The following is a 26,821-nucleotide window of genomic DNA, read 5'->3' as shown; positions in this document are numbered from 1 at the left end:
AAGTTTACTTTTTCAGATGACATCTTTCTCTCAACAATTTAACAAACACAAAATCATGTTTATGCAATCTACATGCAATTTTAGTAAGAAAAAGCATCCTTCGCATATAAGATGAAAACAAAAACATGGATTTCCTCTATGCTTTTAAGTTAGCTAAAATATCCGTACTGTAGAATTATGTCAGTAAACTACTAGTTTTGCCAGTTTTCATCTACTTTTCATTCATTTAGTAGTATTTTGATTCAGTTAGCTACATGAAGACAGAGAAACTGGAAAGTGTTAGTTTTTGTTGATATCTTTGTCTATGTAAGAATATTTATTAACACAGTAAGGTTGATCAGGAATGAAGGGGAAAAGATGAAACAGCATTGCTAGTGAAATTGTACGTATCAACCACATCTCTGCTAAAGAATATGTATGAAATTTAAAAGTTGGTGTGACTTAGATTTTGTAGGACAAAGTGACACAGACTGGTTCTAAATTATTCCAAAACCTTTGAACATAGTGTTCCTTTACAGAAATTATTAATAATATGGTTCTTAAAAAAAAAAAAAAAAAAAGAAAGAAAAAATTAAAAAACAAAAAGCCAGATTGCCTTCATAGGCTCCTAGAGCAGGCAGATAAATGATAAACATAATTAATGGCAGGTTCTAGTTCCCGAGAAGAGCTAAGTACCATTACAATAATAAATAAATAAATAAAATCAGCTTGTTTTGCTATCATTTTTGTTATTTTAAACAGTGGTTCATCAATGCATTTTTCTTTTATTTTCATGATGTATATCAAAATTAAGAAAGAATTTTCCATCTATAGCTCTTTCTACTTTGCAAGAATTCAGACATAAGATACAAAATAAAGTCATTAAAATTCTTAATTCTCTATACTACTTCAAGTTTTCCTTAAATATTACAGACAATACAGAAATATGCTGAAGAAATCCAAAATATATGAATGTAAATGGCAATTTCCTTATTTCTATTCCATCAGAAAGATTAAGTATTTTGGCTAATTTGGGAACAAAATTGTTCATGACTCAAATGTTCAAAGCCAAAACATTTAAATTAAATTCTAAGCTCATCTTAAACTTGATTTCTATGTTATTTAAAATAACTTCTGAATCAAAATACTTATCCAGCATTTATGAATACACTTCAGATAGTGCAGTACTATTCCTGGACATTTTAAGTACATCTTTGATGATGTAAAGCTCAAGATGTAAGAATAACAACAGGTCAAAGAGAACAGTATTGCAATGTCTCAACAAAATGCTCGTCAGAGGAAGATATTTTTGTCAGAATTACAAAGCAGAAGAATAAATGTCAGATCTGTGGGGTGAACATCGACAACCGAAGGAGTCTGTCATCAGCAGACAGTTTTCATTTCTACAGCTTACACTGTAGCCCCACCTAAAAAAAATGAAGATTGAACACTCATCATTTCTGCTATGGATATCCTTTGCCAGTTCTACATCAGCTGCTTTCCATGCCCTTTTTGCCCCCATCCCTTTGAGACATCAAGGGGGAACCCTGTACCCGTAGAGAAGTATGGGCAGCCTTTCCCTTTCCTCCATTTCACACCCCTTTTCAGAGGGCAGGTGGGTCACTGATTGCCTCATCATGCCTCAGTTACACCCCAGCTACAGAAACAGAGGGAAAAAAAGTGACAGGACCCTCAGGGCACAAACAGGCCTCAATGGCCCTGACCAGCCTCCCTCAGTTCTTGCTGTGGCTAAGGACGTCCCTCTTGGATCCATGTGAATGTCCTCTGTGTAACACTGTCCAGGAGTACCCAGCCCCTCCACAGCTCCCTGTGGCATCTCTAGCAGCCCTCAGTCTAGCAAATCTTTTCTGGATGAGGCCTTCTAAGCACCAGGGATATACTGGATCTGCCAGAAATGCCTATGGAACTTGTCTGTGCACATCCTGCATTCATGTCCTAAAAATCTGGGGGACTTTTTAATATGTGATAAATATGTCTTAGCTGTTAGTCCCATTATGGAAAAGAGAACTAAAATTAGAAATTTAAATTGACCTATAATGCAGCTAAGTGGGGCTGTTCCCAAAAAGGATGTTCACAGGGCAGCCTGGGCCATAGCCTGACCAGCAGGGTGTCACCACACTGTACATAGCAAAGGTGAGCAGAGTGGGGTGGTGATGACAAACATGTCCTATGGGCAATCCATTGATCCTCAGGGGGAAGCAAGGCAACCAGCCAAGCCCAAGGCCAAGATGAGAAACCCAAGAGCAATCCAGGACTAGGGCTGGGGCAGACACACTGCAGATGTAGACCGGGACAGGACAGAAAACCCAGGTCTGAGCTGAAATGGGGGCCCTGGCCAGAGGGGCTATGGTGATGTCCCAGGTGAGGCTGATCTGGGCGACTGAGGCTGGTCTGTAGGCTCAGGGTCACAACAGTCAGTCACCTCTGTGGCTGCAAAGACTTCACATTTCACAATTCCTTTGAGTCCTTTCAGCATGCTGTGGCTTCCTATACTTGTCCTTGATGAGCCATGTTAATTACCAACATGTCTTACAGACCACTGAGACTGTGTAGACTTTCAAATGCCCTCATCATTGACCTATCTCTGTTCTGACTGATTTATTTATTTATTTATTTAGTAAAATTCCTGTCTACCTCAGTGTTAAATGAACCCAGAAATTGGGAAAAGTTTTGTCTTACCACGTGGTTTGAAACAAAGTTTGTTGTTCTTGTAAGCTGTGTAGGCAGCTATTGATCCAACAACTAATATCACAAAAGCAGAAATTATAGGAGAAGTAACTCCAGCTATTAATCCTGAATCTGTAGAAAATGAGAGAAAAAAAAAATAAAATCAGAGGCACTGAAATAGCATGACTTAAGCATATTCCCCACTAAGATGTGTTTTTGCAAAACTTTGAGAATTGTTCAGTGAAAACATTGGAAATCTATTAAGTAGAATTAAACAGAAGACTGGAAATTATGTTACATGACAGCTAGTATGAAAACAGTGTCACACAGATCATTTAGTATATTTACTAATAAGGCTAACATTTTCCTACTTTTTATGGTGAACTGAAACAAATTGTAGAATACATTATTTACTATACCTGTGTTTCCACCGTGATTGAAATGATGCTCTTCTTCTCCTGGAATAGAGGGTGAAGTTTCATTAAGAAATGTCTTTCATCATGTTTGAGAACAAAGTATATGCTCAGCAAAGTGCGATTTCATGCAGCGTGAAATTGGGAAGCTAGTGTGGGACTCTGTGAGAGAGGAGCTCTGATTCTAATCCTGACTCGCACTGGTGTTGGTAGGAGGATTAACCTCCCCTCCTCCTGCCACTTCATTTCTGAAGAAGAATATTATCTGAAGAATATATATAAAAAAAGGGTAATCCTTAGCTGTCTACATCAGGCTGATTTAAAGGAAATAGAAGGCTAGTACTGTACTCTCATTATCCTCTACTGCCAGACAATCAAATGATTTATGTCAAGATATAGATGTGGTGCATTTACTTTCAGTTCTCAGCAGAAGCCCCGTGCTTTGGGACTATCCAAGCTGAATTTGAAGGGATTAATCTTGCAAGGTGCTGCCTTAGCCCTGTAAGGCATTTAGGGATTTGTTTCAAAAGATCTAGAGCTTCGTGCTCAAAGCTGTGGTTCGTGGAGAAAGGTGGCTAATCTAAATAAAAGTAGCAGAGTCTTGTGCTACACTATTGGTGACAAACAGATTTCTGCTAAAGCAAAACCAGACAGCTCTTAATTATAAATATTAGGAAAAAAACTACAATGAGAATTGGTAAATAAATACTACCTGCGATGTGCGGTGGTAAGGGCTTCCCATCAACGAGATCCAAGTCATTAAAACCTCCTGCAAGATAAAAATTAGGATTTCTATTGGAAAAATAACTGAACAGTGGTAATCCCTTCAGCTCCCTTGGCCGGTCGTTTTCTACTGTTCTAGGGAAAGGTGAGGGACCTTTGAAATCCCATCTGCTACATGGCAGTGGGTCAGGTGCCTTGCACAACTAGTCACCCATTCAAATTCACCCAGAAGCTGGATAATGAAGACTGTTGCTGGCTGCCCATTCTGAGCATGAAGACATGCATGTTTGTAAAAAAGTGCTGTATTTAAGAACCCAAAGTGTGGACTCAAATCCCAGCAGCTCCTGCAGTGGGAAGTCAGTGGGTCCCTTCTAGGCAAGACTCAGGAAGGGCACGTCCACAGCTCACCACCACAATCATACCAGTAGTAAATATGGGGTACATGGTAGTAGTTAGGATTGATGTACCACTTCCATTGTATTTAGAGGTTGTCTGGGACTACATCCAAAAGCAACATAGGCTTAAATCCATCTCCCCAGTCCCACCAGTTGTATGCCCCAGAGCCATTTCACATCCATATCTCAGCATGGATTTGTACGTAGGCTTATGTACTCCATGTCGACAGATGTCAGTTGAACCTTAGCATGGTTCAGTGTGTACATATTCATAATGAAAGGATAAACAAGGTAAGTATTAGTCTCCTGCCACTTAGGATTCAACATCCTACAGTTGGGGCAGGCAGAAAAGCTTTATGGGGCCATCACAAAAGCTCAGAAAATCTTTCCAAACACTGGGTCAGGAGCAGTGATAAAAAAAGGAAAATATACGGAAGGGATGATAAAAATTATGTATAAAGAAAAAATAAGAAAGTAATCTATTCGACACATCTGCTCCAAACAGTTCAGTGGTAGATTTTCTTAGGAGAAAATATTCTTACCAGAACTACTGTGGCTTCCTGGTCGTGGTGGAAGAGGTGGGTATAAAGGTTGTCTTGGGATGTCACCTGTTGATAGTAAATAGTTAGGCGGTTGAACAAGAAGAACTGAGAGCTGTAAATGAAGAGTCTAATAACCTGGGATTTTGTACCTATTGCTCATTTGTCCCCTGGGGAATTTGGAAAAGGACCTTGTCACTAGTTAAAACATTTCAAGGCCTGTATTAAAGATAATTAGCTACTAAATCTAATTAGAAAATGGAAAGGAAAATTTTCAAAACTGAAACAAGAGAAGAACTCGAAAAATGTTCAATGAAAATATTTCATGTATTTCTGGCATGTCCTAACATTAATCAGTGCTGACAGCTGGAAAGAACGGTATGCTACTGTAGGTGTCAGCGGTGCAGTTACACATAGCCAAGAGAGCAGCCGGTGTTCTGGGCTGGGTGGGAGGCAACAGGTTTTCTCTGTGTCCTCAGCAGGTATTACTAAGAACACTACATTACATTAGTTCATCTAAAACATGATGAATTCAACAAACGCGTGATGAAATATCTGCTCTTAAGCAGTGCAAAATGTACTCAGATTTCAGCTATTTCTTAGGTCTTTGTGCTGGCATTTAGTCTTAATTCCTGCCAAAGTTATGGGCAGAGATGCGCTGGACAGAGAGGCATTTGATTAGCAGTAGCAGTTTCCAAATTGCACACAAAGAGCTGGTGCAATGAAGTCTGACTCAAACAGGATGCCCAGGGCTGTTCCTCTGCATACACAGAGTAGGCCCCCACTTGCTGTCCCTTTTCCAACCAGGTCAGTAGCATGTTTAACTGCTCACATAGTCAGGCAGCAAATTTGCATCTGGTAAATCAAAGCTAGGTCACAGAAATAAATAACATTTTCCCTCCCTCTCCTTAAATCTTTCTTTCACCTACAATGCATGGCAGATGCACTTTTATCATGTTTTCTCCTTGTCTAGATACTAAACATAATGCTTCTGTTTGTGAGTAACTTTTATGTTCTGAGTCAGAAAATTATTTAGAGATATGTTCAGCTTTCAGCATGAATTTAGCCTATGGCAGCCAATGGATTCTAGGCACATTCTTAAAGCTTTTCTGAATCAGACTTTACCTAATGAATTCTATTTAATAGAAGAGACTTATCCTATTCCAGAACCCTGTGTACCGACCTAAGACTCAACACCAAAGGGAAAGCTACCAATCCCATTATTCCTTCTATTATGATGCTGCAGTTATTCAGTCTTCCTTAAGCACAAGGTATTAGTAGCTATTAGATATTTTACATATTCTCTCATAGCTTCTAAGAAAATAATGTCTTAACAGCTATTGATAGAGGTATATATTAATCCCATTATACCACGTATGAATGTCAATTTAAAACATGAACTGAAAATGGACCAAAGAAATATAAACCAAGGAAATGGGAAGGCGGCTACTACTGAAGATGTTTTAGTCATTCATAAGTAATTTAATCAGCATATTAAAACAATCCTCTCACAAAGATAGTCAGTAAAAACTTGCAGGAATGGAACACTTGCTTTGAGCAGGAAGAAGCAACAGCATAAAAATGGGACTTATCAACAAAATTAGCTTCAGCTCTATAAACTGCAGACTAACATGTCATTCAGCACAGGTATAAAATGCCAGAGGAGAATCTGGAAGTGGGAAAGAACAATGTAAAAGGTATGATTCTCTAAGACTGAAATACCTGTATATCCATCAGTGCTCATCTGTAAAACACTTCTTCCTTCATTTCTGATTTGTGGTCAGCAGAGCTAAAACAAGCTCACAGCTCTCTCCCCACTGTTACCTCTGATTTCTAAAATTCAGCAGATTCCCTTCTGGAAGTTGAAGGAACTGCTGGCATTATCTGCTGCTGTCTTCAACCTTCTGCCTCCCACCCTGGTCCCTCATGGCTGACTGGGCAGTATGGCCACTCCCTAGCCATGGCTGTGGTGGGCTGGCATGGTGATGTGAAGCACAGCTGACTTCTGTCCATACAAATTGGACAGCCAGCAAGCTCCTATAGCTGGCAATTGGACACAGCCCATCCTACTGTCCCCACTCTTTTTGTACAAATTAGGCAGACTTCAGAAAAAGAGTAACAAAAACAAAAACAAACAAACAAAAATCTGAGAAAATAAAGTACTCACCTCCACCAAAAGCATCTCCTAAATGCAGATCATTGTCTAAAAATGAAAGGGAAGAATATGTAGAGAATTAAGTAACACAGTTCTTGGGGGAAGAGAAATGTTAGCTTTTAACAGAAAATGTAAAACTATTTTTGACAAGGAACTGTTTTTCAGGTCATACCCACAAATTCAAATAAGATATTCCACTTTTCTTGAAAAACTTTACAGAATTTAATATTTGCCAACAAAATAATAGACAAATTATGTCATACTTTCCACTCAAAATACAAAGGATTTGTTCCTATATAATAAATCTTATACTGGAATCAAGATCGGTATGTCTTTAGTATATGTGCAAGATACATAAATAAAATCAGTTAGATTAAAATATTAAAATATTAAAATGTATCTGATTATTTTATTTTATATTAAAAAATCACACAACATATTTATTGATGTCTGTGTCTGTAGTTAAAACTTGTACGTGCATGCTTGGCTTCGGTGTAATTTGTTGCATTGCAAAATCTGAACACCTATTTCAAGAACAAATCTTGGGAAGTAATAAACCTACTTAGGGAGAGAGAAATGAATTAACTAATTTATGTAAGTGTCATGGTGAAAGAAAAAAAGAATTGTGCTTCAAGTGATTCTATGCACCTGTCTAAGGTTGAGCAACAATCTGTTTTTCTTTGGCTGAACTACAAAAGTTTTAAAATGTTCTTAAATGTCTGCATAGGCACATCATGCAAAGAATAAGCAGGCTGTTACCATTCCCCAGCACTGTGCATGTGTCTCACAGTACCTGGAATGGAATTTTCCATTAAACAAACAATTTGTCAATGAGCTGCATAAGATGCACAAGCAAGAGGAATTCCATTTCCAATGTTCAGGTGTGGATATGAATATGTGGGTGATATTTTAGGGTGTGTTTGGAATGACAGTGACCCCTCAAAGGTCACTAACTTATAGGCAGAAATACATTACTGTCCTTCTCTTGCTCCTAGTTAATATGGAGTGATAGAAAGTATCAGAAGAAAAAGCAAAATCTACCCAAATTTTCATAATGATGCTTATTGCCACATATATATATAATAAATATATACTTTTTTCTTTATAATGCATCACGATGCACAAGTCTGCCTTCACATGTTCTTTCCATCCAGAGAGAGAAGGAAGCTGCTTTTGCACAGTGTCTAGTCTCATTATATATAAATATATATATAACATTTTTGTAACTTCTCTGAAATGCTTTGATGTCACCAGGAAATTTGGAAGGAAAATAATCAAATTCTTGCTACATGAATAGGTTTGTTCTTGTCAAGCCAGGTGTTAATTCTGTCTGGGTCTGGCCAGCAGAGTTGCATTTCAAAAATACCTTTACGTGTCAAAGGCTAATATCGTAAGAAACAATAAATTGCAAATTGGATTCCATTTATCATCAAGATTAAGAATTCAGGTAAAATCACAGAATCACAGAATCACAGAATTTTCTAGGTTGGAAGAGACCTCAAGGTGATCGAGTCCAACCTCCAACCTAACGCTAACAGCCCTCCACTGAACCATATCCCTAAAATGCAGTGTTCCACTTAGGAGCCTTCATGCAGAGATTTGTTAGAGAAATATTGAGGCTTGTATGAATGAAGGATGAATGGAAATGTGTGTGTAAGCACAAGAAGAAAGAGCAGAACAAAGGGTTAAAAGAACAGACTATAAAAGTCACCATTCCCTGCAGTAAAATTGAGGAATGTGTTGTTTCTGTGAAAACCAGCAAGCCTGAGCTCCAATAAAGCAACAGCAGAGACAACTTGTCAGCAGGAGAAAAGCAGAAGGGCACTCTAAAGCCAAAGGTTGCAGCTTATCAGCCATAGCGTTACTTTTCCTGTTAGCCCACCCAAAAAGCAGACTAGAGACAGAGTCTGTATACCGTAAACAACCAAAAGTAGACAGTGGACAGCAATCCGGCCTAAGGTTCAGGGAGTTGGAAGTAAGCAAGATTATGAAGTAAATGACCTTTCCATAATAGCTGGTGATTCCTGCAGAGTATGAAAGATCTGCCCATAAGCTAGCTTGGCATTTCTTATTGAGAAGAACCACAGAGACAGGATAAGGGCTCAGTAGTTGCTGTACCTTGTCCCACGTTGCACATGATGCTCACCAGACTACTGGAGTACACACATCTTGGTGCTCCCAAGAATGTGGGTTTGAGTTTATGACAATCAAATTAATAGCAGGATGAGTGTGAGTGGCTAAAATCAATGTATGTAGAGATTTTAAAAACACACTTCACCATTCCTTTCCACTGAATTTTGTTACACTAGTTGGAAGCTACCCACAGGAGTGCTTCTACTCAGACAGAGGTTCTTGTCTGGGAAGTGATGTGTGGAGGATATGGCCTGTACCACGCTCTGCCAAAATTGTCATCTCTGCCAGATTCACTTCTCTATGATACTGGCTGAACGAGACGCAGAGGAAACCCCAAAGTTAAAATGAATCATCAGGCAGATGTTAGGATATACTTTTGTATCATCCCTGTGCATGTTTCCAAATCCAGTAATTTACTTTGGCACTTTTTTCTTATTAGTTTTAATTACTTTTAAACTCCCTGAAATTCTCTTTAGTGTCAGGAAAGATTCCAAAATGGTCTGGAAAATATGGAGTTCTTCATTTGCAAGAATTAGCAAAGCTGATTCAGGTAGGGCAATCCTCCCACTGCTGTCTCTCTAACAGATTTAGGAGTCCCTAAATATTCGATTTCTCTCACCTGACTGGGGCAGTATCACCATAGATATTGACTTCTGACTTGACCTCCTTATTTTACCTTTAAGGTAACTCTGAGGAAACTCTGAAGACTCTGAAGACTTCCAGGTCTTCAAGTAACATACTTAAAATGTCTATGTTAGGCTAACAACTAATCCACATTTAGGATTACGTGAACTGTTCCTAGACATGATGATTTCTCTCCACTGACTTTAAAGGAAGCCAGGACAGCTAGTGAAGTAGAGAACAGTACTTCACAGTACAGCAACAGATTATTCTAGTCTAGGTCAAACAAAGATTTTCTTTGCAAAAGCAAGTGGGAAGGAAGAGTGCAACCATTGCAGGATTTAGTAGGTAGCATATTCACAAAACACTGCCCTCTTTGTTCACATCATGTGGAACATGTAACTACTTTCAAGTACCTAAAACTTAGTGAATATTTATCCAAGAAAAGACTGAAGGTTGTTGTGTAGGCTTACATTATCCAGCATTTCCCGATTCAAACATTTTGCTTGATAGTCAGAAATTTCCTTAAGTGTAATTTAGGTGTAAAATATCAATGTTGTCATAAAATGTTCTGTTATAAATATGCATGTGTTTTTATCATTGTTTGGCATTGGGGTTTTTCAACAGCAACAGGTATTCATTGAAAGTCATAATTTGTCATCCTCAAAATTACAGCTAAAACCTTTCAGTCCTCTCTGATCTTCCCAGTTTTCTTCCTTTCTGACATGGGTCATTGTAGCAATCAATACTAGATAATACTCAACTCTGTTATTAAGCATTATGAACATTTGTGCTGAAAGAAGAGATAACGCAAAAAAGTAGAACAATTACCCATTTTTAGCTACAGTTACTCATTTTTATACTCCCCAGGATGTCAATCCTGGCTGGATAAGTATTGAGGATCTTCAGGAAATAAAATGTTATCTGTGGCCAATCATGCTTTAAAGCCTTACTGGAAGTAGTAAAGACATGTAATTGGTAATTGTCAAAAAAGTACTTACTTTATATACAGAAGACAGCTACTATTCACACAAATGATCCCAGCTATGGCATATTAGCAAATATAATCAAAAATATCATGGGAGACAATTTCTACATAACATAAATCGGTAATGACCCATTCATTGCCTGTGTTACTCACTCAGCAGAGGCCGTGTTGGTCTTCTGATCACTGTAGGCTTCCTGGTAATAATGTCATCTGTGGGACCCAGTGACATAACAACAACAACAAAAAATCTTAAAATTGTTCAACTTATCAAAAAAAATTATCTACAGATCTAGAGAGCTGCATTCAATATATCTTTATGCATCATGGCAGAAACTAAAAAGGAAGGAATATAATTCCAAAGCCATAATCATTTTGTTTTAAAGAAAATTTTAATTTCATGACTAAAACATTGATTTGTTTAAAACAAACAAAAGCAACCAGAAAACAAAACAAAACAAAACAAAAAAAGAGCATTTTCCAGTTGTATGTAAGTTAAAAACCTAGTACTACCCTGACCTGTAGACTTTTAACTTAAGTACTAGCTACTTCATGTTCCAGTTCTCAACAAAAAGAGAACAGACTTAAGATTTATATTTAGATCTAAATGCCATAGGAAAATAAGGATAGCAGATTTACCTACCCGGGTGATCAAGAGCATCAGCTAAATCAAAGTCACGTTGACCTAGAAGGAAGCAGAGAAGATCAGCAGGCAGGCATCCAAGACCTCTGAGGGCTCCAAACAAAGCCAGAACACTGCTCAAAGACAAAAGGAAAATCCATCCAAACAAGAGCTGGTGTAGAGCAAGCTGTCAGCCACTGTCCCTGCCCCAGGCAGCCCTGAATGGCCATGCTCAGCCAAAGCTGTGAAGCTCAGAAGCTCAGTTTTAGAGATCAGCTTTCCTGGCATGCCTGACTTGAGACTGTTTGTCACCTGAGACAACTTTTTTTTTTTTTTTTTTTTTCCCTGTAACATGTGCCAGCAGTAACATATAAAGATGTGTTTACCTAATTTAGTTTCCACTATACCTTAGAAAAATAGGAAAAGGGAGAAAATAACCCTTTGTGTTCTGTCTTAGGTGACAGTGCATGAAATGTCACAGCAGGAAAAGTATCCTGCCCTTCAAAGTTAGCCGGTAAATAAAACTGGAAAATATTCAATATATATAAAGCAGAGCATACAACTTTGAACTGAACAAACCCAGGTATTCACCCTAGATTTCCATTGCACTCTTTAAAGTCTGCCACTGTCCTTTTAATATACAGCTTTTGTGGCTTACCTCTTTGCAGAGAAAGTATCTGTTAGTCCTCATGTGGACTGAAACTCCATTGTTCCTGAGTTTGCATGCCAAATTGAAGCTCAGCATGCATGAGTACATGGAAAGCCACCGTGCGCTATGGCTTTCCTAAGCAGGCGTGCTTTACCGTGTCTGTCAAGCAAGTCTCTTGATCTGCATCTGTTTTTTAGCCTACCTAGCCCTCGACTAAAGTGTTTTTTCTTGGTAGGTCTCGAATGCCTCACAGCAAGAAAAGTGTTGTTCAAGCAGGGAAACTGAGGAGCAGACGGAGGCTGTCACAGACACCCCAGAGCAGCAGCACTCAGTGTCAGTCGCTGCTCTGCAGTTGCTGGTAGGCTGCATGGCGTTCCCCACATTAATTACTGCTCTTCAGTAACAGCTCTTGTCTGTGTCAAAGAGCTCCTGGAAAGATTAATTATCAGCGATAAAACACTGTGTGATCCTCAAATAGAAAGCAGCTTGGGAGTATAAGGTGAAACCATTTTGATTCCCATGAGGATTTTAACGTAAGACTGTGAACTTAATTATAGCTAGTGTCTGACGGAAGAGAGAAAATGAGGCTGGAATGCTAAATAGCGAGTGGCCTCTGTAACAAAACCGTCTCCATAAAACAATATGACAAACCCGTGTTTGAAAAGGAAAAGCAGATAACAGCGTAAGGCTATCCCGCTAATGTTATTAGGGTACCATTTTCTGTCTTATCACTTGAGCTGGTTGCAGAGTATCCCCTTCCCCTGCCCTGGCCTCTCAGCCAACCTAGCTGCCTGGGCCCTTAAATGGATAACACCCTAATGCCCCGACAGGTTCTTATTTTTATATGAATTCATTAATGCATAAATATATCAAGTGGCTTCCTCAGATGACATTTCCTGATGGGGTCCTGAGGCACAACCACCCCTTGCTGGCCCCGGGCCTGCCCATGGGCTGTCACAGCCATGCCACTGCCCTGCCCCCGCCATGGGACCCGCAGGCCGAGGGGCAGGCCCTGCACACAGGCCAACATCCACGCTTAACCTCAGCCTGGCCACGTCACCCCAGTCCTGCCATCCCTAGTGCATCCTGCTTGTAAGACATACATGTTCAAATTACGGTGTTCATTTTTTTTATGAAGCTTTTTTTTTCAGTGCCAGCAATAAGAGTTCAGTTTGTGTGTCCTTTGATTTTACCCTCTGGACAAAACTTCCTTCATAATCAGCATCCTGAGAGCTGAAGGAGGCTCTATGATCTGAGCCCTGCTGCAGGGGAATGCCAACAGGGCTCAAACCACTTCTCATCAGAGTGAGTCATCAGAAATACTTTTGGAAGCCCAAAGAGCTGTTGGCCAAACCAGCTCCTTTGTTACAGATCCTGACACGCAGGAACTAAGGATACAGAAAGCAGCTGCTGAGGTCCTAATGCTGTAAGGAGAACTTGACAAAATCATCTTCTGAACGAAGGCTACGGGAAACTTCTGGGTATAATATTCCTTGAAGTTAAGAGAATGAAAGAAAAATAAAGAATGGAGGTCTCAAACCAAAAGAGATGCTGGAATTAAGACAAGAGGATGCAGATGCTTCCAGCTGCATGAGAACCGAAGCAAAACAGCAGACTGAAACAGTTACTGGCATCTGCCCTTCTCCTGGAGAATAACTAGGTTTCCCTGTTGTATGTGTGCTCCAAAAAGGTGGGAAAAGACCAGAGGTGTTGTTCTGAGATGGCAAGGAAGACATAGAAGACAGAATTTAAGAGAAGAAAAGAAGCCTGAGAATCTCCTGCAGAAATTATTCAGATTAATTTTTTAATTATTTCTGATGATAAATCAAATTATAAAAAGAAACAGACACTAACACAGAATGACTGGGAGTAAGAAAGGAATCTACGCTGAAGTCTCTCTAGCTATGTAAATATAAGGCTTGACAGATGGGCAGTACGTGGACATCTGTGTAGCATAGTAAATGATATTCCAATAAACTGAAAAAATTGCTTGGACTTCCATCCTGGCTTCCTCCAATAATGACATGAAATGGCCGCAAGGAGAAAAATCTTGTGGAGCAGAATTTTAAGTGCTTATTACCATTTCTGAGGCTGCACCTAGACGTTTTAAGAATCTAATTTTGGAGGATAACAGATGGTTAAATAGCTGAACAGCCCAGATTTCATCCACAAAATGGTGGGTCTAAAAACAAAAACACATTAGAGACTTGGAGAATATTTAGCTCAATAGGAACTGCAGTCACTTCAGGGAACTCTGAAGATAAATGGCATCGGAAATTAATTAGACAAGCTTCTTCACAGAACAAACAGGCCAAAAGAAATTTGTTTTTCACCTATAAAAATGGCCTTTTTGGACCAGCTTCCATGATGGAAACAGCTGGAAATTTACTGATGAAAATGAAAGAAATTTCAGTAGGGAGAAATCATTTTTATTCCTTTGGATTTTATATATATATATATATTATTTTTAATGTAGATGAAGTTATGAAAAAAAAATAGTTATGCAGGATGTGCTATTTCAGAATTATCTCTGTTATTACTGCTTTGGACTAATATGCTATTTCTTGGCATCATTTCAAGCCTTTCTTCTGGAGTATCCCTGTTCATACTGAGAAATAAAATTATTGTAATATTGTTTTTTGTTGGGTGGTTCACAATTATTCTTGACGTATTATTTTAAAAAATGCTTATACACTCCTGCTTGACACCACTGAACAGTCGTTATCTGCAAATGAGGAAATGCCAAGCTAAGAAAGCAAAACTTTCAGATGGATATACAATTTGTATTGAGAAAGGGATGTTTTAATCATGTTTATATGAGCTGCTCAAACACAATAAACTATACTAACAGCAGGACTTTTGCTGGCACTTTCAGGCTTATTTGCAATGTAATTCCCTCATCTCTATCAAACATATAGAGCTGTGCCAGCAGAATTTTCAAGTGTAGACATGGCTTAAATTGCTGCCACTACACTTCCCTGTGACAGCCACGCAGGCGAGAATGGACTCCATAAAGGCAAGCATCAAAACACTATCACCCAAACTGCAGTTACTACATTTATTTTTACAGGCATGATTCTTTCAGGCAGGCCACTTGCTTTCACTAGTGCCCATACTTTCTGCTAATCTTTTTAGTAAAATGTGTGGAAGGCTGGTGATATAAAATCACTGTCAGTCCACTTGCTCTACTCTAGAGGTTGTTATGATTGCTTTTTGCCACAGAGATAGCAAGGCAGCTTTTACTAAGTTCCCTTGGATATAAGGCACATCTTGCTAAAGCAACATGGAGCTCAGGTCACCTTAGCCCACCAAGGCAGTCACTCCCTTGCAAGATCATGTCCTCAGGCAGACACACACTTAATATTCATTAACTTTTGCCCATATTAGTTTTTTGAAAGTGTGATCCAAGTAACTAAATTCCAGCCGGCAGCATCTTTTGCCTATGACTGAATTTATAACCTAAATATTAAAGAGATCCATTGCCCTTCAGCTGTGTAACTGATTGATTTCAAGAGTCAGAGTTCCCACAGATTGAGACTATACATGGAGTAAGGCCAGGTTCTTGCAGGTCAATGTTACCTGTCAGACACTATGACTCCAGTCAGAATTTTTCTGTCAAAAGCCTACCATGGCATCACTCTGCAATTCTGAAACTCAGTAAGAAGGCTGAGTCCTGCATTGCATCCATATGAACAAAGCTCATGGCCATTAAAATGACACGCATTTAACCAAGACAGCATAAATGTTAAATGACAGTCAGGTTATGGGTCAAATGAAATGAACTTATCAGGCATTTAATACATAATCTAGTAATAAAAATGAATCTTACATACATGAGAAAATGTGTTTATATGTGCATATGCGTCTGTATGGACATACATCTTTAATGTGCATATATATGTTAGATAAATTCTTTTTCTCATGGAGATGATTAAATTAATTTCAGTGCATTGATAGCAGTCATAAGAATGGGATAAGATTAACTGTGTTACAAATAAACTAGAAAGAAAAAAAAAACTAGTTATGAGCTAGCTAGAAAGAGAAAATAAGTTAATTTCACATTATTTAAAAACAAAGAAAAAAGGTTTCTTCAACATAATTAAATAAGAATTGTTCTGCAAATACAATGAGCTTAAAAGATTATGAAGCTGGCAGAGACTGAGGAAGAAATGAATGACTCACAAGTGAGAAAAAAATATCTGAAGAGGAACAATATGTTATCTAACTCACTCATGGGACTTATGTTCTGTTTAGCAGAAATGGTAAGTTATTCCTTGTACGGATCATTTCTGATTATTATACAATCATGATACATATTTTCCCCGTAATGAGAAAACAGTATGTATTCTCCCAAGTCTGTGGTTCAGAACATCCCCATTTACTGGTCCAACTTTACTCAGGAAGTAATTAGGTTTGTTTAAAGGAAATTACTCATATAAGAAAAGTTGTGGAAGAATGTAAAGGTTTACGCCCCAGAGTGGACACTTAGGACAAAATCTCAGTGAGTTAGTACTGTTTCTTTGATGTAGCACTCTCATGATCCATATTTCCTGATGAGGTTAGTGTAGCTTTTCTTTTCCACCATGGCCCTTTCATTCTATAAACAGTGATTGCGATTTCAGCCCCTTGATGGCGTGGTGGAAAATGAGCGTGCTTTAAAATCTGTAATTTAGATCCAAGTTCCAGTCTATAAACCACAACATATGGACCTGATTATTGGTTTCATGTGTTTTGCTAGGCCACTTCTGTTTATGTTTTGAATTCAAGGGAAATTAAAAGTCTCTCTCACTTATTCATACAAAAACACATTTAAATAATTACCAGCAAATAAGATATATTAATAAAGCAAGACTGGCAGTACTCCTTTAGGTCTGGGCAGCATGGTCTCATCAAACACTAAAGAATAACATCTATTTTTATAGTGTTTACTTTGCTGTGGACAAATAGCAGCTGTTCAAAGGTAGCTACTGTTCTTCATGATGTGATGCACCCTGCATACATAAAATCTAATATATATATATATATAATTTTCTGTATTTTGCTTGAGAGTGAGTGCAGAAGAAGCTGGTTTGTCCTGTAAAATTACAGGCAGAGCAAAGGATTTGGTATCTCTAATGAAGCAGCACCATATGCCTCTGCATCTTATGGAAGCAGAACATGGAAACTGAGATCTTCAGCCTTGTGTCACAGGGAAGTGGAGCCTATGTCATGGCACGGGCTGTTCAGCCAAAGCATCTTGCTGTACATGCATGGTTCTTGAAGCTGCCAGCCCATTTCAGCCATTTGTTTCAAGTGTTAACCACAGTCACGTTACGTGAGAGCTGCTCAAGGAGGTGGTCGCAGAGAGAGGCCTATATGAGTGTTCCTACTGAAATGCTGTGGTGTGGCACAAGCAACTGCTGTGTTTGGCTCTCAGGGTGACAAGGCACTGCCTGAGCACCCCCTGGCTAATCCTCACTCTCCCTCAGTGGTAGTTTAGAGACAACATGGGGTGCTGAAGATAATGCAGGAAGTCAGGGAGACGCCAGGATTTGTTTCTTCTGTTGCTTGCAAAGTGCCTTCTCATCCCACCTCTACCACCAGGGCAGTACTAGAGTTCATGTACTACCTTTATATCTTCATCAGGCCGGATGGGCGGCACGAATCTTGGTAGTGTTATTCCATAACCGACAACAAACAAAATTACTTTTTTTTTTTTAAATAAAAAAATTCTATTGTGTAGCTAATCCTGTGTTCCTGAAGTCACAGTACTCCATCTGCATATGGGTCCCAGGGGGTTACTAACACTGCCAAGTCAAAGTGGGTGGCCTGGGTGCCTCATACACATTCTCTGCTTGCGCTTTCAAGATGCAAGACAGAAAAGAAATTAGGCCTACAACCTCTCTATTTCATGCCATTAACAATGTGTTTTCTTTAAAACAACAGGGTTGAAAAGAGTTGCTGGAGGTCAGCAAGCAGGTCTGTCCAGCAACAAAGTGTCTGCTGAGTCTCAAGAGCCACCCTTCCTCTCATTTGGTCTACATGAGAGAAACAATTAAAATCCCTTCACAGATGTGAAGGAGCCACTGGAATGCACAGAGAAGCCTCTGTGAATGACCCTGGGCAAACAGTGATGGGGCATTAGTTGGCATCTGAACTTCAAAAGCAGGGGAATTGGGAGAGGATCTGGCAAGGAAGAGCCCTTCAGAGGGAATAGAGGCCAAGACTCCTGGCATGCAGAACACTCCGTAAACCTGGGCTGGATTTGTAAGAGAAGGGCCAGCCTTCTCTTTGGTATCACCATGCTCAAGGAATGAGCTGGTCTGTACAATCTTTGGGAATGGAAATATCTGACTCGTATCTCAATTTCTGCCTCTTGCAGATGCCAACCTGCAAGGAGCAGTCACAGTTTTGCTCCAACATAGATAGATAGATAGTGATCTGAGGAGCTGGGGGGCACGTTGTGGCTGCTAACTCAGGGCTGTGTGAGGAGTGTATGCCTGGCTCCTCCACTGCTGTAAGGCCTCGGACACAAGAAGGGACTTCGCTTTATTTTGTCTGCTAATCTTAGTGCGCACACTGGCTGTTGTTTTCATTTAATCTGGAGCATCGTTGCTCCATATTTTTTAATAGATTCCTCAGGAATTCCAAAATCCATTGATGTCAAACAAAGCATACACAGCAGATGTTGGATCATTATATTTTCACAGCTCATTCAAGTTATTTCTTTCAATTAGGATGGCCTACCTGGCTTCATGAGATATTGTATTACAGAGCAGATTTTAGATAGTATTTTCCTTTAACAAACGTGGATCTTAGCCCCCACATGGAAAAGAAGGAAGATTCTAAAGTTAAAAGCAAAGATCAAAACAATCTGGAGGCGCACTTTTACTGATTTTTGATCCTGAAAGAATTATGACATTTATTAATTTATTCCTCTCAGTGGGATGGAAGAGCATTGGCAGTTGTTGCAAATGAGGGAAAACTACAGCCTGAAAACAGGCAGTTTGGGTACTTCTATCAGGCCTGCAAAGTGGCAGTAGTGTTTGAAAAGTGAACCAGAGAAGCTGAGTAAACACGGTGATTGTTAGCTCTTCCTGAGTGTTGGCATTGTGACAGCTCTGCTGATATTAGTATTTCAAACACTTCAGGTATGCTATCTATCAAACTGCAGTTACACCCTGGGATGGCAGCGCTGACATGCCTACAGAGGATAGAAGCTCTGCTATTGGGAGTGAAATAGTTTTGGTACTCAGCAACAAGGGAATTCATTGTCTGGTATATCCCCATGGTGCCATGAGCACCTCAGCACGTACGCAGGGACCTCACGCAGTGATGGTCGGAACAGGAGCTTGATGGAACAGAAGAAGATAAATAGGACTGCGTTTTGCATCTCTCCCATGCTTTCTTTTAACTCCAGTGAAAACTACATTATTCATAAAATTAAGTCATATAGTATCTGAAATCCAAACAGGTCTGTAATTTTCTCCCTGCAAAGTGCTTGTGTAATTATCACAATTAGTTTTGATTCAAAAACCTTAGTAAACCTTAGCTGGATAGTGGTACATTGTTTACTGGCTAGCAAAAATTGCTGTTCCCTTTACCTACATAGCGCACAATATCCAATGGAGCAAATTTAACTTGTCTTAAACATCATCAGCCTTTATGCTGTCTTTATTACTAATGATGTGGCCTATCAGTTGGTCTTACAGAACATGGATACATGGATTGTACCTATACTAGGAACCCAAGGAGCATTTCGGAGCAGTCAGGTCTGAGCAAGAGTCTCAGTTTCATGCAGGAGGGAGACCTCAGTTTGGACTGCCTCTCCCTGACATGTACACACACAGTGAAAACTGAAGTGTATTGCCCAAATGGGACCTTCAGTATATCTCAAAGAAGTCCACCGTCTCAGTTACCGGGGGACTAGGTCCTAAGCTGTGTCTTTCTATGCCCTAAGTGGGATGTGTAAACACAGCTGAAGCTGAATTACCACAGACCAGCTGAGCCATAGTAACTGACCTGTGACATGAGCGTGAACTTCAGTGAAAGATGTTTCTGTGAAGTTTCTTTCATTTGGGTTGGGCTAAAAGCAACTCAGGCAATTAGCTGTTGAAGCTCAGCTTTTGTGGGAGAACTCATGTAACCTGCCTAAGCTTGAAAATAACAGAACACAAAAGAGCTTGAGTAAAAGCGTTGAAGAAGATTGTGGTAAGCATGCAAGTTTCTAAACTATATCAGGTCTCACTTTTCTTGAGCACTCTGGTCCCTGGTTATGCCATGTTTCTGCATCAAGCCAGTCCAGCCAACTACCTGAATACAGTCTGACAAAAAGGAAACTCTGGATCATAAGGGGAGTGATATGATCTGGCCTGGCCATAGTGGCATGGCAGTTTCTAGGGGCTCCCACAGATGGTTTACAGTTTAGATCAGAATGAAGGCTGCACGTATATGCACCCATTTGTGTGAATCATACCATAGACTTTCCTACCATAAGGACGTAGACCAGCTTTTCACTAGCATGCCCAAGCTTTTCCTCATGTAATGTCTTAACTGGGACTGAGAGGTGGTTCATGTAAATGTCCAGTGGAACATGGTAAAAACTTTGATGATAAAATTCAGTGGCTGTAGCAATAGACTTAAAATAATTCATTTTGCTTTTCAAAAGTGGATGACATAGTTTCCACAGGCTTGATACTGTGCCCAAAGCCCTCAGCAGCTTGTAGCAATGACTTCTTCCCCAAAGCAGGGCCTGAACTGTCTCTAAATTAGCACATGTGTAAAGTAAGAACGGTTAGCCTGACTGTCCTTGTAATTAACATGACGCAGTATATGGAAATTGACTTGCACATGCTCAGATTATTTAAACAGAAATATTCAGCATGAGACCTCTCCAGAACAAGAAAGACTGCATGCCAGCAATGAGAGACAGTGTGAATCATTGCTGTTCACAACACACTGTGGGGCAGGCCATCACTGTCCTGCTGCTCTGATGTTTCTGTGACACATTACTTGCAGAAAACCTCCAAATAATTCCTCATTTAGAAAAAAAAAATGTATATATATATATATATATATATTAAGTCTGTGGAAACAACCACTGAATTTTATCATCAAAGTATTCACTGTGTTTTCAGGGACATTTACAGGAACCATTTCTAATTAAAGGCAAGGTTCTTCCCACTGCTCATCATTGCAAGATCTCCCAGGGACTCCGTTTAAAACCAGGCTGGTAGGAGGAAGAGCAACAGCAGCAATTTTATAACTAGTGGTCAATGATTGGCTTCTTCCTGCAGTCAAACGCTGTTCTAAAAGTATTTGCAGTAGTAGTCATATATGACAAAGGAACTGTTACTAGTACACTGCACGGCAGATGCACACAAGGACAATCCTATTTGTTTTGAGATCAAAATGAATTTTTACAGAATGCTTTGCTAAAAGAAAATTACTTTAGAATTCAAAACAAACACTCAGTTCAAAAGGATTACATTTTCCCCAACTGCTATTCATTCTTCAAAATATATGTACAAAATGTATTTAGTTCTGCATTAGTCCTGCGTATAAAGAAATATGCATGCTTTTGTCTGGATTTTATATATTCAAGAATATGTTGGCTAAGGTTAATAAAACTACAGCAGTATTAAAGTCTGAACACCTTAAACTGCAGCAGCATTTGTTTTTACAATATACCCAATGTATTCCAAAATATCAACAACCAAGGAAAGCTCTAAAAACATGAAGTAAGCGTTTGGCTGTGGACCTTTTTGGAAAAATTTTACAGCTTCCATTAGAAAAAATATATACTCAAGTTCAAGCTTCTGGATAATTTTAGAACAACACTATAGAGAATAAGAAATGATAGTAAACAAACTCCGATCAGCATGATCATAGATCATCAAAAATGAAACTGCAGAAGTACTTACCTAAAAATTCTTGAACGCTTTTCATGAAACAGAAGCAACAATCCTAGTGATTATTTCTAAATAAACAAGTGTAGTTGTTGAGGGGCTGGGGTTTAGCTTTCTGTTGCTGTTTTGTTTTTCATTTTTAATAACCACACCCTAGAAATAAGTCAAGGCAAAGGTCACTTACCTCTTACGTGGACTAGAAGAAAGCCAAGGCACAAGAGAAGGATTCTTCTGAATTTCCCCATGGTCTTCTATGTAGTGCTCTGATTGCACTGATTACTTTTTCCAGGCGATACCGATAGATGTTGGCAATGCAAAGCTTTGAGGGGACGCTTTTAATCAGGGGCTCTGTCCAACAAGGTCCCTCACCATCCCACTCAAGCACTGCAGAACAAAGAGACGTCCCTAAAAAACAAGTCTGGTGCAGGACAGGTAACAAAAGCAGATGGCCCCACTACGGCAAAGCCATGAGCAGCACCGTAGGTGCCACCTGCCCTCTAAGAAACGCATTTATCGCCCAGGTGGCGAAGGCGGAGAGCAAGGGAGCCAGTGAGAAGGGAGCCAGCATGCGCTTACTCCACCTGCTCCCCTGAGGGAAGGCCAACCTGTTTGACATCCTCGCCTTCCAAGTGGGGTGTGGTGCCATAGGCACTAAAATTACCTGGGAGAGGAGGCAGGCCTGCTCTGGAGAGTGCTCAAACAGCCTCTCAGATACACTTTGTCTGCAAAGCGCTGCTTCCCTGCTCAGATTTTGGCTGAGTGGGACCTGCTGCTGAAGTCCTGTCAGAGCCCAAATCACTGACCAGTGCTGTCAAGGTAGGGACGGGGAGGCCAAGGATCTGCTCTGTGGGACTTGGGAATTCTCTGCAGAGGCATAACAACAACTAAAAAAAATAGATTATAAACTTAACATGTGATGTCAGCCTGCTGACCTGAAGCATGCTCAGCTCCAAGGTAGATGCTTTTATTCACAAGGTACATATTATCTTTTTTTTTTTTTTTTCTTTTTTTTTTTTTTTCCATTGATCTAAATATATATTTTAAATGCAAAATATCCATGCACATCCTGCATGGAGAGTGACCTCGAACAGTGCTACGCCACAGTCTGACCATGAGAACAAAAAGCTTTGGAAAAAGAAATTGTGTATACTTCCATTAACATATATTAAAATGACAGTTAATCACACATATTAAAATGCAGTTTTGTCATAGTCTTTATGTAGCAAATGTATGCCAGTTCATTTGTCTGCTGAACTGAATTGCCACCATCCCTCTGGCACCCAGCACCAACCAGGACACCTGTGCGTGCACCCTTTTGCTGGGGTGTAGGCTGCAGGCATTTTTGTTAGCACTGCTTTGGCTAGGGCAGCAAATACACGCAGGACTTCGCTACCATTAATGGCAGATCTGTATGCACTTGGTGTTGCTGGATGATCCCATCCAATAGGGAGCAAAGGCTGGCCCCAATTGCATTTCTGTGGAGTTAACTAGAACACATGATACAGAGTTTGCTCTGACTTCATGGTTTTATGTTACCTACAAAAAAACAGATGATACAACGTAAATTGGACTGATAAAACCCAGTGATATTGGATCTTCAAGAAGCTTTATGTTCAGGCTAATCAGGTTTGTGCCTTTTTCCCCCATAAATTCAAACAAGGAGAATGGTTTCTATGGGACTAGCCAGTATCACGTGGCTTAACCATTTCTAATTTATGTATCAATTCATGTATCGTTATCCTGGTCAGGGCCAATTGCTCAATCTCAGACGAATTAAGGACATTTAGACTAAAGAAAGGACTTTATCAGCCACTTAAAACAAAGGTCAGATTATGACACTAGCAATCCCATAGGTTTACTGCTTATTTTTTTCCAGGATAACAAAAGCAGGCACACGTGTTAATCTTCATCTCAGTAACGAATTTGCCTGAAGGGAACAGAAATGTTAGCAAGGCTATGTACTAGTTCCAGACAAGTCCAAGCACCTCACAGACGTTCAGGAGCTTTTTCAAAATAGTCGTTCTAGTAACTGAGATCTTCCAAAACACCTTATCTCACCTGTCTGCTGATACTAGTTCTTTGGGATACCTTTTTTGGGATACTGAAGATTATTAAATTTGAAGATGATGTGCCCATTTCTAGCTCTTCTGAAGCCACCTACTACTCTCTGTAGCTAAATAAAAACAATACAATGAAGCGACAAGGAACTGTGAGTTGAAGGAGTGGATCTAGCATTGGAGTCAGGATGCCCCAAATACTTATCCCAGTTCTGTTCCTGGCACACTGCAGGACTTTTTTTAAACTCATCTCTCTCTGCCAAATACATGTACTATGGCTTGTCCAAGATATCAAGTAAAAAATATTGCATATTAAGCAAAAATACAGGGCTTTTTACCTGACCACAGACTGTAGTTTTATCACTTTGAGCAACTATCTACCTATCTTTTCCTATTTAAAGGGAAAACAAAGATCTGCCTAATATTCACCTACCAAGGCTGATTAAGTTGCCTAATTTTTCTATTTATTTTCACACACACACACACACACAAAAAAAAAAAAAAAAAAAAAAAAAAAAAACTCATATATTTAAGAAATAGCAAATGGCTTGAGAAATGTCTGTCTATTCTCTACGCCACATAATTTTTGCCCATCAGGCCTCTTTTAGATGAGACAAACTAAAGAAGAGCAAGAGGACAGCCACACCTCACCACAGCTGCAACCCCATCCTTCTTGTGGGCAGAGGTTAGACATCACTCCCTTTGACATGGGTGTCCTGCTGTATGAGTCTATCAGAGATGAAGGAACCAAATTATAAACAGGAACTACTGGGGAAAGCCACTAATATCCTACAGTATTAATTTTTCATCATAAAAATAGAAGTATTTTAATTAAAGTCTTGAAACATCTAGTAATTTTAGACATTCATCTAGATGCAAAATAAATCAGCAAGTGAATAAGTGATATAATTTCTTGGCAACAGAAGGATATAATTTCTACATCCTAACTAAATCTTCAGTGTTTTATTATTGAAGGTATGGAAACATGTATTTTAGTTTTTCATCCTTGTGGTTCTTAAAGTACTCCTAATGCAGGGCTCTGAAAAAAATGTATTTTTATTCCATTCAATTCCATTTCCTTTTGTAAACGTCTCTTTGCTTTCTTTCAAGTTTGTCCTTTATATATGCATAACAGAAAAAAGCAAAAAGAAGATAATCCTTCAAGTTCATGGAAAGGTTATGGTATATGGTATATGTCAGAATCTTGCCAAGTGAAATCTGCAGGAAAAAAAATGGGGGGGAGGGGAGGAGGTGGGGGAAGGACAGAATAATACAGTTTATCGACCTAAAATAATGAGTGAGAAAACTACTGAAATACACAACTGGGGGTGTATATCTGCCCAATGTATGCTGAAAGCTGTGTGCATGAGAGTTTTCCTTAACGTTCAAAATTTGGCACAGATTTTGAAATGGGTATGAATAGTAGCTACAGTAGAAAGCAGCAAATCTTATGATTAACAATTGCTGGTTTTCATTTCCAGAGCTTGATGAATTCTTTTGGATAAGTTTAGATAAGTAACTCAAATAGACACATGAAAGCCATCAGAACATTTTTTCAAGCAGTCCTCTTACTGATAGTTAGGATAAACTAAACCGTATCTTCAGCTCCTTCATAGAAGCTAAAGTGATGCAATGCCCTAGAACCAGATGAACCTGCTTTGTTTTTTTTTTTCTTGTTTGTTTGTTTGTTTGTTTTTTTCTACTATTACTGCAGGTAACTTGAACAGCTTTAGGAATGATGCAGCTCCCCGCCCCAAAGGAGGCAGACTGGAATAAAAACAGAACCCAGAGGATGTGCAACAGGAACAGGAGAGAGCTCCGTGTTGCCATCCTCTTTTAATGATGGAGATTCTTCAGCAGGATTGAAACTTGCAGTTTGGGCCTGGGAAGGACAGTATTTTTTCATCCTACTTCTCAGGCTGATTGAGACCCGTATGGAAACCAGAACATAAATTTGCAAACTGGGATCTGAAGGTCACGTTGTGCAGATGGCCACGATGGGCAGCAGCTAATGCGTGGGAGGTGACCATAAAAACACGTTATGGTGAGGAATAGTTAACTGATGTTTCTTGAGTCTATGAATGTGAGAACTAATGGACTGGGATATTTAGTTATGCAATGGAAGAGCAGTGGAGCTAATAAAATCAAAAACTTTAGTGGGTAGTGAGGCATATAGCAATGTAGAAATTAATAGCCTGATAAATGAAAGAGAAGTGAACTGCTATGCTTTATGCACATATAACTAACATAAACCCCCAAATGGGCAGCTTTCTACTCACAGAAAGAGAACAGCCTCGAATTTCAAGCCTTCTCTTCAGCTTTTTCTCCCTAGGTGGCAGCACCCAGTCTTCCTTGTCTCACAACACCAGCCCGTGAAGCCATAAATGGACAAAGCCAGAGAAGATGAGACCTGCTGAAATCAGTGTTACAACCACCATTTCCCCTAAACACCACCCCAAGGCTTGCCTGCTTTGTGGGGTACAGCTGTGCCCAAATTTCATGCAGCATTATGTGCCTATTTAGAGTGAAAAGATTAATAAACTTGTTCCTAGATAGTCAACCACAACACTTGGCAACCACAACACTGGTGTCAGATTTAGTTCTAGTCCTCTCACTATCAGAAAGTGAGAAAAATGACAGAAATGCCCTCATAGCCATGTCAACTCCCAAAGGTGGAGACGATAATTGCATGAGGAACATTGAACCCACACAAACACCATTAAGGCTGCCCATACTAAGCCTTCTATTTCTGTACCCTCTTTCATCAGATTCTGTGTTACCAGATCTAGACGTTCTTGCTCAAAAGCCACACCTGTACTTCACACAAATGTCATCTCTGAACTTCACACTGGTAAGCACCCTGTGAAAACAACTCATGGCTTCATTGCTACTAGGCAACTTCACTCTAACCTGATAAAAAATAAACAAATTGTAAGAAATAAATCTGAATTGCCAATGGAGGAGAAAGAAAAGCT

General features: G+C 39.5%; 1 protein-coding gene across 1 annotated transcript; it reads right to left on the bottom strand.

Moving 5' to 3' along the window:
• Positions 1–1,389: 1,389 nt before the first annotated feature.
• LOC309891828 (glycoprotein Xg-like) lies at positions 1,390–22,034 on the bottom strand (the record flags this gene model as incomplete). Its single annotated transcript, XM_082784695.1, has 9 exons — positions 1,390–1,406; positions 2,680–2,799; positions 3,087–3,125; positions 3,793–3,849; positions 4,741–4,806; positions 6,905–6,940; positions 10,788–10,844; positions 11,275–11,316; positions 21,974–22,034. 9 exons carry the CDS (start codon positions 22,032–22,034, stop codon positions 1,390–1,392), a joined length of 495 nt encoding a protein of 164 aa, XP_082640821.1.
• Between the last annotated feature and the right edge of the window lie 4,787 nt (positions 22,035–26,821).

This window comes from Aythya marila, assembly GCF_965140915.1.
Source record: "Aythya marila genome assembly, chromosome: 1".
Lineage (NCBI taxonomy): Eukaryota > Metazoa > Chordata > Aves > Anseriformes > Anatidae > Aythya > Aythya marila.
This window is presented reverse-complemented; position numbering and strand designations above follow the sequence as displayed.